The 13,495-nt window shown below is 37.0% G+C and overlaps 1 protein-coding gene across 1 annotated transcript in view; it reads right to left on the bottom strand.

Annotated features, from left to right (window-relative positions):
• Positions 1–2,756: 2,756 nt before the first annotated feature.
• SERPINI2 (serpin family I member 2) overlaps positions 2,757–13,495 on the bottom strand; it is a 28,238-nt gene continuing 17,499 nt past the window's right edge. Inside the window, exons 6-8 of the mRNA XM_027112474.1 lie at positions 10,056–10,142; positions 6,909–6,998; positions 2,757–2,974 (exon numbers count right to left, since the gene is read on the bottom strand). Of these exons, the coding sequence (XP_026968275.1) occupies positions 2,898–2,974; positions 6,909–6,998; positions 10,056–10,142 (254 nt within the window). The 3' untranslated portion in view covers positions 2,757–2,897. The remainder of the gene's footprint in view (positions 2,975–6,908; positions 6,999–10,055; positions 10,143–13,495) is intronic.

The following is a 13,495-nucleotide window of genomic DNA, read 5'->3' as shown; positions in this document are numbered from 1 at the left end:
ACACACACACACCACACACACAAACACACACTGCAAACACACACACCACGCCCCCACACACACTACACACACTGCACACACACAACACAACACACACACAAACACCCCACACACACAACACACACACGCCACACACACACTACACACACACACCAAACATACACACCACATCACACACACACACCACACACACCACACACACCACACACACACCATACACACACCACACACACACCACACACACACACCACACACACACCACACACACCACACACACACATACACACACACACATACACACACACCACAGACATATACCCCCCCCACACACACACCACACACACACTCACACACACACACACACACCACACACAGAGTAACTAGGAGGTAAAGCTGGTTTTATATTACGAAAAGAGTCTCAATCAAGAAAGCCATGTGGCAGCCAGCAAAGCACCCCATTAGCGAGCTCTCTGCATTTTACATCCTCTCCTCTCTTTTGGTGAAGATACATTTTTACCATGGAGCTGAGCAGTTAGCATGGGAAAATGCAGTGGATCATTCCTGAACTTCTTTCACAGAATTAGCCAAAATGAAATAGCATTCCAGAATTTGGTCTTACCAGGTGACAGCACCAGGATGAGAAAACGTACAGTACAGACTAATACATGGAAAACATGTATTAAAAACATAGGTGTACTACTTACTTGAGCACTAGGTACCTAGTTCCTGTGGCTTAACATCACATGGTATATTTCTTGTTCCAATAGAGTCCAGTATGGGAATCCCTGGTCAAGGGTGATGGGCAGAGAACAGAATGGTTGTGATCCATGTAATTATTCAGGAACCCAGGCTGATGGAGATTTGTCATGTTCCAGATGCCTTGTAAGGCTTTCCACGTCATCCTTGATGTTGATATGCAGCCAACAGAGTGAACAAAAGAGAAAGAAAAGTAGGCCAACTTGCTTCCTCACCACTGTGGCCAGAAGGGACACATAACATTTCTGCTCATATGCCACCTGGTGAAGACAGGTCAAGTAGTCTACCAAGTTCAAGTTCAAGAGAGATATGAAATGTAGTCTCTAGCTAGATACTGGGTCTGTACACACATGGTTTACTTTCCAGGTTATCACAGGCAACAGTTACCAAATAGTTCCACAGCTTAACAAACTCTGCTGCTTTCAGCCTGCTCTGTGTTCTTATTGTTGCTGTCATTGTTTTTGCTGTCCAACTACAAATTACACCACATACTTTCCATACTTTACAAAAGCATCCCATTAAAGGTACCAAATTAACACCCACTATTGTCACTTACAACCTCTTAAATTTCAATGAAAATGTAACTCTTCCTCACATCAGTCCCAGGCCGGTAGGTATTCCTGATTGACTTTGGCCCCAGCAGCAGAGAGGATCTGGACACACGATGACAGAGGAACCCAGGCTAACAGAGGCTCTGTCATCTTCTAAATAGAGCTTCCAGGGTGTCCTTGAGTATTGGCATCTAGCTGGTACAGGAGAAGAGAGCAGTTAGAGAGGGACATTTATTTCTTAATCATTTGGGCTCACAAGTGACACACTCACCTCCACTCAAATTCCACTAAGGAGAAATAATTACAAGCGTCCATTTAGATAAATGCAATGGTAGGAGAAATGAAGTCCTCATCTAGGCTGCCGCTGCCACTGCCCAGCAACATCTCTGCACCTGAAAACCACGCTCAAAAGTCTTCACTAGATAGGGGTCTCTGCCACAATGGTAAAATTGTTTTATGTGCATTCTATTTTTAAAAATTAAATCTCAAATTTATGAAGAAACAACTGTATCATTTTTTATAACCTATATGAGAAAAGATCTGAAAAAGAGTTGATATATGTATATGTATAACTGAATCACTTTGCTGTACACCTGAAACTAAAACAACATTGTAAATCAACTATACTCCAATAAACTATTTCTTTAAAAAGAAACAACTGTAAATAGTTAAAGATAATGTCATGGATCAAAATTCTACTGAGAGATGCATCCTGGATTTTTGTTTTGTTTTATTTTATGAAAAAACACTGCTTATAGACAATATTGACTCAAAAGACATTATTCCAAATGTATCTTTGTTGAGAAGATTTACAAACATAGGACTTTGGGAAAAGGACTTAAATAGGATTTGTCCAACTTTTCACTGTACAGGTGAGGACATTGAAGTTCCAGAGAATTGAGGTGACAAGCCAAAAATATAACGTTAGGCAGTGAAAATATATATCATCTTTCATTTCCTTTATATTATATGCCATCAAGGTGGTGACTTGAGGCATTAAAAAGAGAAAGAAACTAGACTTTTGACCTCTTGAATTTTAGGCTTCAGATTTAGAGATGATCAAACAAGGAGCCAGAAAAAAAAGGAATGGCAGGAGGAAAATGTGCTCTGACAGGGCTTCCCTGGTGGCGCAGTGGTTGCGAGTCCGCCTGCCGATGCAGGGGACACGGGTTCGTGCCCCGGTCCGGGAAGATCCCACATGCCGCGGAGTGGCTGGGCCCGTGAGCCATGGCTGCTGAGCCTGCGCGTCCGGAGCCTGTGCTCCGCAACGGGAGAAGCCACAACCGCAAAAAAAAAAAAAGAAAAAAGAATACAGACTTTGATATCTAAGACAGGAATCTGATATCTAAGCTATCTTAGATGGATTGTTCTACCATATTAATATTAATATCTTATGTAAGTTCACTACTTTTGATTCATGTATACTCTATAAAAATACAGAAAGAACAAAAACACTTAATGCATAATTTCATTTATTTATGAATACAGATTAATAAAGGCACAGTTTAAAACAGAAAAAGATATATAGAAAATATTTGATGATATTTTGACAATCAACTATTTTCCATATTCTGAGGCTGTGATTTTCATTCACAGTGAATCCAAATCTCTTGCCTTCATCTTCTGGGTGTCAGGATTTGTCACCCTTCCCATAAACAAAATTGAATCTAGGAAAAGAAAAAAAAACTTTCAGAATTTCTGGAGAAAAAAATGACAATAATATTTCTTAATATTTTAACAAATCATTGTCTTTTTTTCTCTATATGGTAAATAAGCAATGTCTAATAGCAAAACCCACTCCTTTGTCTAAAATAGATAATTATATCATTATTAATCATTTTCTGATAATTTATGAAGTAAATTAACACCCACAACAGCTTGTCATGGAAAATGCATTAGTCCTGTTTTTCATAAAGGAAAGCAAAAATAAAGTGACAGAGAGGTGTTCTTCTAAATATAGAGACTCAGTCAGGCAAACTTAGAATAATAAAATGGTCATGAGCATGGATGTATTTTAAATTTAAGGTATTAGCAGTCATCTCTTTATGCATGTAATATAAACCACTGGGGTTAAAAGTGCAGCTTCTCACATCTCTTCCTTCAGCTCTGAATCAAAGCTTACTGCTAAAGACAATATTTTCACATCTCTAGTGCTTTCAAATCCTCACCGGTGATATAGTATAAAGCATAAATGTAAACACGTAAACATCTATTTCCAGCCATTCTGTGTGTGCAAGTGAAAAGGAACTAAGAACTAGAGGACAAAACAGAAATAAATGTGTTAAAATGCATTCACCTTTCTTTTCAACTAGGGTAAGGGAAGTGGCTCTATGTCAAGCGTTGCCTTGAGTTATGTCCCTTAAAGTCATATGTAATAAAGGTTTATTTCAAAAGTGATAAAATAAAATTTTACATAATTTTAAAGCTTACATGTATTTGAAATAACAATGGCAGAAATGAAATAAAAAGGAAGAACACTTTTTCATTAACTCCTTACTGTTCAGTCCAAAGACAGACACAGTCTTAGAAGAGTCAATAACATGGAAATAGACATAAACTCTAGCAGATTTTTTCTTTTTATGATTATAATTAATAATACTTTGCCTCAAAATTCTCAGAATAATTCCCAAAACACAAGAAAACAAATACTCTATTTTTCAGATAGATAGAGATACATAAATAACTTCCTCAGGATGTATACTACATTTAGCCACAATAGGAATCAGTAGTAACTCTTGTGTCTTTATAATTCTATGGCATTAAAATGCTTATCAGAATTGCTTGCTTGGGGAATTTTTCGAGTAACTTTCATAGCAACTAACCTCATACATTGAAGTTAATAGTTTAAAGTTTTAAACACTGAGAAGTGTAGGACATTACATAAAAGCCATTTGTCCCAGCCTTTTTAATTTGTTTTTTTGACCAAGAGAACCACATTTTGAGTAGAGTCTTCATGCAATCACCAATCTACTCAGTACTAAATTGGACAGATTAGTGAAATCTTCCTTGACATAGTCACAGTGGACTCACAGGCAGGCTGAAGCAGAAATCATTGTTGTTTCCACATTTCTTTTCATGCCCACTTCTTAAAAAGTGTCCCTCATATTTAATCAATATAGTTATAAAACATCTCCATCAGATGGAAGCAGTTTTTACTTCATAATATAAAAATACAATAGCATAACCAAAGCTAATGACCTAGATAAAAAGATTTCTTAGTGAATACCCTGCAGTCTGCTTCTCCCTTCAACCCACGACCTGAAAAATTTATAAACACAACATTTTTTTATTATGTATGGAGTACTGTCAGTTTCAAAACCATGATTCACTACTTTCTGAGAAATGGCACATTTCATGTAGCATCTTTGACAATTTTCTTCTGAAAGTCTCTAACGCTGGCCTATACCCGCAGCCTAAAAGAAGAAAAATTGTTCTTCATTTCCCTAGAAGTTTGGCTTGGTAAGAGGTTTGGATGAATATACTGAAATATATATGATAGGAAGTCAAATACTGATAGGAAAATACAAGTAATGTATGGATTTTGCATAAGAGGATTGTTTGACCAAAACAAAATTTAAAATTGAGGTAAAAATTGGTTGTACTAAATCTAAACTTATTCACCCTCATACTCCAGAAATTGTCAAATGAATATATTTTATATAAATCATTAAGCCATTTAGTAGTTTACTACACCATGCTAAATCACCAGCTTCGTTAATCCCAATGATTTCTTCAGTTCATTTGTGAGACGAAAAATAAATAAATCACTGAATGTGTATTGTCTTAAGGTAATAACCCATTCTACATTTTATATGGCAACAATTTACAGCCTCCAATAAATGAGTGACTATTCATTTTAAACAATACTTTAAGGGAGTAACCCTAGTTTAGAAAGTCTCATTACAATAGAGATCATAAAACAGTGGAAATAGCCATTAAGGGTCTGATAGTTAATTATTATCATAAATAAATAAATAAGTGAATAATTTTGGGTTTTGAATTTTCACTGCTGTTTAACTGATAGCTATTACATGTCCATAGTCATCAACTTGGAAAATAAAGAGTAAAACATCATTATGCTAAACACCATTATTTCCCAGTGTATTAATGCCCAATGAGCTTCATTTCTTTCTGTTCTCCATACTCAGTAGTTACACACTGATGGCAAGAAGTTAGAGTTACCCTAAGGTTAAAGATGTATAGATCAAATGACATACTCAGAATATCTCTTAACACTGACGTCCACTACTAGAATTGAAGTTGTGTTAATACAATCTCAGCAAATCTGAAACTGTCCCATTGTTTCCAAGATATAACTTTCAGAAAGGTCATTCAGCATTAGTTTCATGGAACTTAAAAAAAGTGACTGATATATCCCTTAGGGAACCAATAATATCAGTATTGCTAGTTAATCTAACAGATTCAGATTCTGAAATTAACTCTGTCTCTTCTCCACGTAAGACAATTTATATAGAGAAAATTTCCATTTTTCTTCCTTCATTTATTCAGTCGTTCACTCATTTACATTTATTGATGTATTCACAATGAACACTATGTGCCAGGCAGTGTCACAGGTTTCATATATTCTTTTATTTAACTCTATAAGTACTAATATTATGTTCAAATAGGAGGTGGGGAAAATAAGGTTTAGAAAGTATGTGACTTGTCTTACAACTATTAGTTCATTAAGCTGGGACTTGAACCCCAAGTCCAAACCTTCAATCTCTAGGGGCACTGATATTAAGTGCAAGGCACTTTGCCAAATACTGGGCTGGATAAAGAAATGAATAAGATATCACCTATTTTCCCCTGGTTTAGGGTCCTCACATGGGGTTATGACTCCTGAGAAGTCCTAAATGTACACTTAAAGAAAGTTTCCTCACTGTGTCCACATTTCTGGCCTCTCTTTCTCATAAGAGAAATTGCGAAAACATCTACTCGGACAATCTACATTTACGTTGCCATCGTGTCTAACGCCAGTCCAATCGACTACTACCCCTACCTTTTGTGCCCCTACCTTTTGTGTATTATCTTTCACAATTGCCCAGATTGCAGATTTGGAATAATATTTGACTCCTCCATCCCACTCAGAGCCTATAGCTAGTCACTTATTCTTTTAGAATCTACCTAGGAAACCTTTCACAACCGTGCAACTTCCAATTTCCACTCCCACAGTGGCATCATTGAAAGAAAAGTTGACTTCTGAAACAAAAATGTCTTATTCTCACTATGCCACTTTTCAGTTGTATGACCTTAGACAAACTACACAACCTCTCTCTGAGCATCTATGTCTTTATTCATCAAATATCTAATGGAATGGTGTTAGCTGTCGAGATTGGTATTTAAAATCACCAGCACATATAGTAACTATCTCGGCAGCTATCACTACTATTGCTCTATTTTAGGTAACTGTCATCTCTTAACACACAATGCCTGGTACAGAACAAGCACTCAAGAAATAGACACTAAAAAAATTTTGAAAAAAATTAAATTCAATAAATTTAAATGACAAATGATCTCAGATGTATAGACTGAGATTAGCATCTAGGACTAAGTCTGTTTAACTTAAGCAGTTCCTCCAGGGAAGTCTCAAAAAGGTACCTGTTGGGTTATTCTTCATAATAAACAGAAACGGATGGTTTGCTATAAATTGGTTTCGAGGCAGACTCATGATCACAGGGATGTGTATGCCTATGAAATAGAGACAACAGTTATTTAGATGTACACATTAAAAGATCAGTAAAGAAAATATATCCATAATATCCATACTGTTTTTTGGAGACAGAAAAGGTCATTTTGTTTGAGAAATTAACATGTGGAAAAATAACCATTTTCTAAATACAAAGAAATTTGGAATAAATGTAAAGATCAAAGATCAGAAGAATAAATATTGGATTACTCATTGAATAATTCTAACTTCACATTTATGCTCAATGAAGAAGAAAACCAAAACTTGTTTCAGTTTAGTGAAAGCAGTTGAAAATTTCATCTGTTAAGCAGTAACTTTCTGCTCACTTTTTATTTGCGTTATATGATTTATCTCATAATTTTTCAACTCCTAATTCCTATCCAGGTATGTTTGTACTTTATTTCTATTCTCCAGGCTTGTAGTAATCACATCTGACTTCAAATTTATTTTTTTTAACTTTTCCAAAATTATTCTGTGAGCTCAGAACTTTTAGGATTTGTGCTGTGAATGTGTATGGTATTTTTATTATGATATTAGAAGTTTGCTGCCTTGACAATTATTTACTATAATAATTTGTATCATGCTTCTCCATTGTGGCATTTATCAATATTTCAGAGTGGATAAATTTAAATGGCTGGATTCTTTTTCTTTCTAGATTAAGTATTTCTGCACTCAATTCAGATGTTTTATTTACCAGTAATGTAATAATTTTGTATAATTTTTTCAGACCTATGAAAACAGTTTTTAAAATGCAATACGTGATCACAATTGAAAAACAAATGTAGAGAAGGAAAAAACTATCCCTCTACGCTTTTTGTTTGTAACTGGGGTGTGCAAATTACACTGACAAAAGACAGATTAACAAAATCAATGGTTTTATTTTGTATCCACACAGGAGCTTCACAGAAAAGAAGTGAATACCCAAAGAAGGGGTTATATCATTTTAACAAAAAGTGGTAAATTGTGGAGAAGTGACTACACAAAGGAAAAGGGGTTTGAGTGTCTAGGGGTGGTAAACTGTGGGAAGGTAAATGTATGGGGAAAATTAATGGTATATAAGGATTATTTAATAAGGTTTTCTTCTGCAGACTCATATCAGTGCCCACTTTCATCTCCTATGCCAAAGGTTCCTTCTCTTGGCATGGAAGACAAGAAGGGAGATACCTCCACAAGGGAAATCTATGCCCTGATTTTAGACATGTAGGAGGAGGGTAGAGAGCTCTTTTTGTATCTGCTGTTTCTCAACTGCCTTCAGCTCAAAATAACTCTTCTGCAAAAATGGCATATTTGAGGGTGGTATATTCTGATCCCCTGCACAATCCAAAATAACCTTAGTAATAATAAATGCATGGCATTCTTCTACCTGAAATAACAGGGCTATGGTAACCAAATTACCAGTGAATATAGACTCATGTCTGAATTAATGAGATAATACAGAAAAGCATAGTCAGGATCACGCCCATTCTCATTTGGGTGAATACTTGAGTTCTTTTGTTCCTGAGTATCCATTGAGTAGATGCCTGAAAGTCAAAATACTCACACTAACTATTTAGGTGTGATACATCAGGGTCACTGCTGATCCCTTAATGATGGTTACATCCTCTTAGAGAGTTCTACACTTAAGACAAGAGGCATCAGGTGATAGCAGAAAGAGTTCTGAACTTGAAGTCAGGGAACCTGATTTCAGTCCAAACCCTACTGTCTATTATTAGCATGACCTTAGGCAGACCACGTCACACGTGTGCCTGTTTCTTCACCGACATAATGAGAGGTTCAGACAATGGTCTATAAGGACTCTTCCAATTCTGTGTAAAAGCAAGTGGAAAATTTGTCTACGTGAACTAGCAACTTCATCCCAAAGCCACCTTCGATTTCTCCAAGGATTGTAATAGCTCATCCCCTCCAATCTAAGTTCCTTGAGCACAGTAATGCAAAGTCCTTCAGGAGATGACAAAACAGTAGTGGGAGTCCAGTGTGCCCCACCCAGATGCCAAAATCCATCGCCATTACATAGCATTATAAATTAATCAAGAAATTAATAATGTGGATATAAATTTATCAATATGACTATTTAAAGGATGCATATCTTTTGCATACAGGTTAAAGTCATGGTCTGAAGAATTAAAATAGACTTATGAGGAATTCATTAAAGTTCCCCTTCCATTTCTAATTGAATGTAAGGCTTTTCTCCAATTATTTTTTGAGTATTACTTTTGCGTAGCACAGATACTATTCAAAATGTTCAAGGAAATATATCATTTGTTCAAGGAAATATATCATACAAGTGGTTCTCAAGCTGTAATATGCACACAAGTCACCAAGAGACCTCGGAAAATGCTGATGCTGGATTAGTAGGTCTGGAGTTGAGCCTGAGGTTCTGCATTTCTAACTAGTTCCCAAGGGGCACTGATGCTGCTGGTCTATGCATTACACTCGCAGTTGCAAGGATAGGCTCCAAGTCACTGGAGAGCAGTGTTTCTCAACCTGGGATTCACATTGTTATCACTTAGGGAAAGGTAAGAAAATACTGAAGGCTGAATCTCATCCGCAGAGATACCGATCTAATTATTTTGGGGTGCGTTCTGGGCACAGAATTTTTAAAAGCTTTTCAGCTGACTCTAATGTGCAGCTAAGTTCGAGAGCCATTGCCATAGAGATAACAAGAGTCACATTAGAAAAGTAGGGACTAAGAGTGCAAAGGAAGAATGAAATTAATACAATTTCTTACGAGTGAACATTCCTGAGCAATCATGATTTCAGGTTTGAGCCTACAGTTTTCTCCACGGGTCCTATCTGCTAATGGGCAGGTAATCCAATTGACAAATAAGTAGATATCAGTAGATGAGCCTCAACTCGTAATCAAGTCCCTTCCCTTTCCTTTTGCCTTAAGCTCCAGCCGCAAAGATGCAGAAATAGCTTCTATAGCCATTTTTCCCTTCCTTCAGTGTACTGGACAGCAGGAGGAGAAAAGCAGATCAGAGGACCACAAAGTGGCAGCATCCTCACGCTCATTTCCTCCAGTCCTTCCTCATGGCTTGCTGTGACATCATTTGTCCTACCGGTTGATGTTGCAGCTTCACTGCCATCTTCGTTTATCTCAAAGAAAACTTGTTGCATGACTTGGGAAACATACACCTCAGAGGAATCTGTAGGAAAATATGAAAGTGCATTGAAGGGTTAAAACTCAGGGCTATTACTTATTGGATCCCACGTGAATTACATTTTCAAATGAACAAAGAAAAGGAAAAAATTCCAAACTCTTTCCAAGTTAGTTAATTTGCTAGAGATAAATGTGGTTTAGGTTTAGCTCTTGCAGAGATGATGTAGAGAAGATATGGAGAGACCAAGTTTAGCTCAGATATAAAAGATAAAGATAGAAGGCGATAAGCCTCAAATCGGATACCCCACTAAGTGAAATATTTGAATGGACAAAGGGTTTTGCCTGCCTTAGTCATGATCTACAGGCAAGATGAAAAAGGCTTTACAGATTTGAATTAATCCCACCCTATGTCTTCGACCTCAAAGCCAACTTGCCTTTTAAATTCCATATTGGGTTTTGATCTGAGTTTAGAACAAAATTTACTTTCCTTCAAGACTGATGAGGCGATAAAAGTCTAAAGAGCTTTTGTGTCATCTGTTACAAAATAGCTTCAGAGCTATGCTTTAAAACCTGTCAAATTTCTAGTGTAACATAGCGTCTTAATAACGTTTTGTTCTGCAGTGGAAACAAGCTGAGAGAGAAGGCCCCTCTCCTCCCCTTGGTGGAACTGATGTATGTGTGAAGCGTTTCTGGTATAGTGACCTGTGAAGAGTCTCCTTGAGAAGGGGGAGTGAAACCATGAGTTCAGAAGCCACCTGCCACCCCCCTGTGTCCAGACCAGATAGATCTGATAGTGTTCCTCAGAGAGACAACGGAAAGGTGGTCGTGAGTTCAGTGGTGGCGAAAGGGTGAGGAAAGGAAGCGAGCCTTGAAACTTGAAGAGAAAGGAGCTTTGTCCCTCATGAGAGAGAAAGCTGATGTGATGCAGGTGGACTCCACCAAGACGACCGAATTTAGAAGGATTCATGAAGAAATAATTTAGTCAAGGGGAACCAGCTCTGACAGCTTACAGAAAAGTAAATCCCCTCAGGCAAATAGAGAGACGTCATCAAAGGGTTATTTGCATAAAAAATGGCTTCCTAAAAATAACTCCAAACTGCTTGTAATGACTGTCTGGGCCCCTGATTACCTCTCATCCTCATCTACTACCCTCCTCTCCGGGTCCAGTAGCTCCAGCTACAAGGTCAAGCATCAAGACTTTAGCCCCACCTCTCCGTCTGCTTAAAATCCCTTTTCCCAGAACTTTCCCTGATTGGCTCCCTTGTTACTTAGGTCTCAGCAAAATGACACTTCCTCAAAACAATTGTTCCTTCTCACCATGTCTAATTCTGCTCTTATCTGATCTAAATCTCTTTATCCCATGACTCTATTTTAGTTAATCCATAGCATCTATCACCTCACCATTTAATTAATTAATTACTTGTTAATTGTCCATCTGCCCTAACAGATGTAAACTTCATTAGAAGAGGGAATGTGTAGATTTTATTCAACTCTAGAAAACTGCCTGGCACATAGTTGGCTTTCAATAAATACTTACCAGATAAATCAATCAATGGATAAGGCTACGTCTAGTGATAGAAACATGTAAGATGGAGAAAAGGGGGCATCCACGTCATTAGTGTGGGTTAACTAAAATGCAGGAGTGTGGTTTTTTAAGGCCATGCAAATAAGCATGTTCTTTTCCCACAACTGCCTGGAATAAGATGGGATTCACATATAGAGCACAGAGTAGATGACCAAGGGGCTCATGCAAAGAATGAAGACCGAAAAGCAGGTTGGAGTGGAGTGGAGAATTTCACGCATGCGGTTTAGCACTGGCACCAGACCAAGTGACTCCCTGGCCATTAGGCTGAGCAATTTGGTCTTCTGTATTCCATATTACAAAGAGGGGGCCCGGTCTTGGAGAAAGAACAGGGCTTGGGAGATGATAGATTAGAACAAGGGATCTGAACTTCATAAACTCACTGATCTTTGCAATAATTCTTTCCCTTAATTTCCTATGAAAATTCCAAGTATGTCTTTGTCAAGCTAAGAGGACAAGAAACTTTCAATAGCTTTGCTAGAAGATGTGCAAGTAAATATTAATGTGCCATTTACTCACTTTTTTTTTGTATTTAACATTTACTGAGTGTCCACTATATAATAGATGTTGAACAAGGTGATTTACATATATTCTTTTTTTCCACCACTAGGATATATTATCTCATTTAATAGATTAGAAAGTTGAAGTTCAGAAAGGTTAAATATTTTACCAAAGGTGACACAAGAAGTAATAATAGTTAGAAGTCAAATATTCATCGTAAAGTTTCCAAAATAACTCTTTTGAAAACATTTCATTCAAAACTTGTGAATGACATGAGTATAAGATAGTGTCTCTTTTGTGTAACTATCACACAGCACTAGCATTGGACTGGTTCACAGTAGCCTTTAGCAAATGTTTATCGTCTACTTATAAATTGTAAGTAGGGATGGCAGGGAATTAATTCACTATTCTGCTGAAGACCAGAAATAGTGCCAGTCTTGACTGTGGTTGTTCTATTTCAGGCAGTAAGACAGAACCAAAGAATCAAAGTAGTTAAAACAACTCAAATAGGCAACTCAGAGCAAAATATGTTGGACATTTATTCTTTTCTGTTCAGGGTTATTCTCTTGCACAAATTCTTTTATAAAGCATTTTAGAGGTATTTTCTTGATAAATCTTCTTGTAAAAGGAGATTTTATAGAAGTCACAAATTGCTGGGAATTTAAAGAGTGAGTGGCTGTTTGAAAGTCTGAGATATAGCAAGTGAGCTTCCAAAGGCCAGAAAGAAAGCTAAGAGGAAGAGGTATTTTAAAAATGGCTTGGTTTATTTCAAGTTGGTGAGGTGTCTGCATTCCAAGACACACTTAGATAGCATCCTGTTGCAGTATTTAATTTTGACTGTCTCATTCCTGATGCTGATGAAATTGTCAGAGAAGTCAGATCTATCTGGCAGCGTGAGAACAGCAGCTAAATCATGCGTGAAGGTGACAACGAACAGCTATGTCACTTGTGTACCCCACCCACCTCCTCCGCCAGGAAAATTCATTCATTCTATTCATTTACTCACATAATTGATGAGTGCATAAATTAATGAATACTTCTCCAAAGCCCAAATGTTATATAGGAATACACAATAAAGCTGGGTTATGATATCCAACCCCATCAGACAGACAAGCCTGTATCATTAGGACTGTTGTGTGTTTTTTTTTAAATATATAAATCAGAAGACTGAATTTAAAAAAGGGTAGATAACTTAGGACAAATTGGCCCTCTTCATCCATTTTTTTTCTCTTTTGTTATTTTTGAACTAGTGGGTACTGCCAGGATGAGAAAAATTAAAGACCGTCTTAGGCTTTGTTGTGTAAGTAAGTGTCTTA

This window comes from Aethalodelphis obliquidens, unplaced genomic scaffold, assembly GCF_003676395.1.
Source record: "Aethalodelphis obliquidens isolate GAN/ISIS:26980383/991018 unplaced genomic scaffold, ASM367639v1 scaffold1, whole genome shotgun sequence".
In the NCBI taxonomy this organism is placed as follows: domain Eukaryota; kingdom Metazoa; phylum Chordata; class Mammalia; order Artiodactyla; family Delphinidae; genus Aethalodelphis; species Aethalodelphis obliquidens.
Note: the sequence above shows the minus strand (reverse complement) of the source record. Positions and strands in the feature narration are given on the sequence as shown.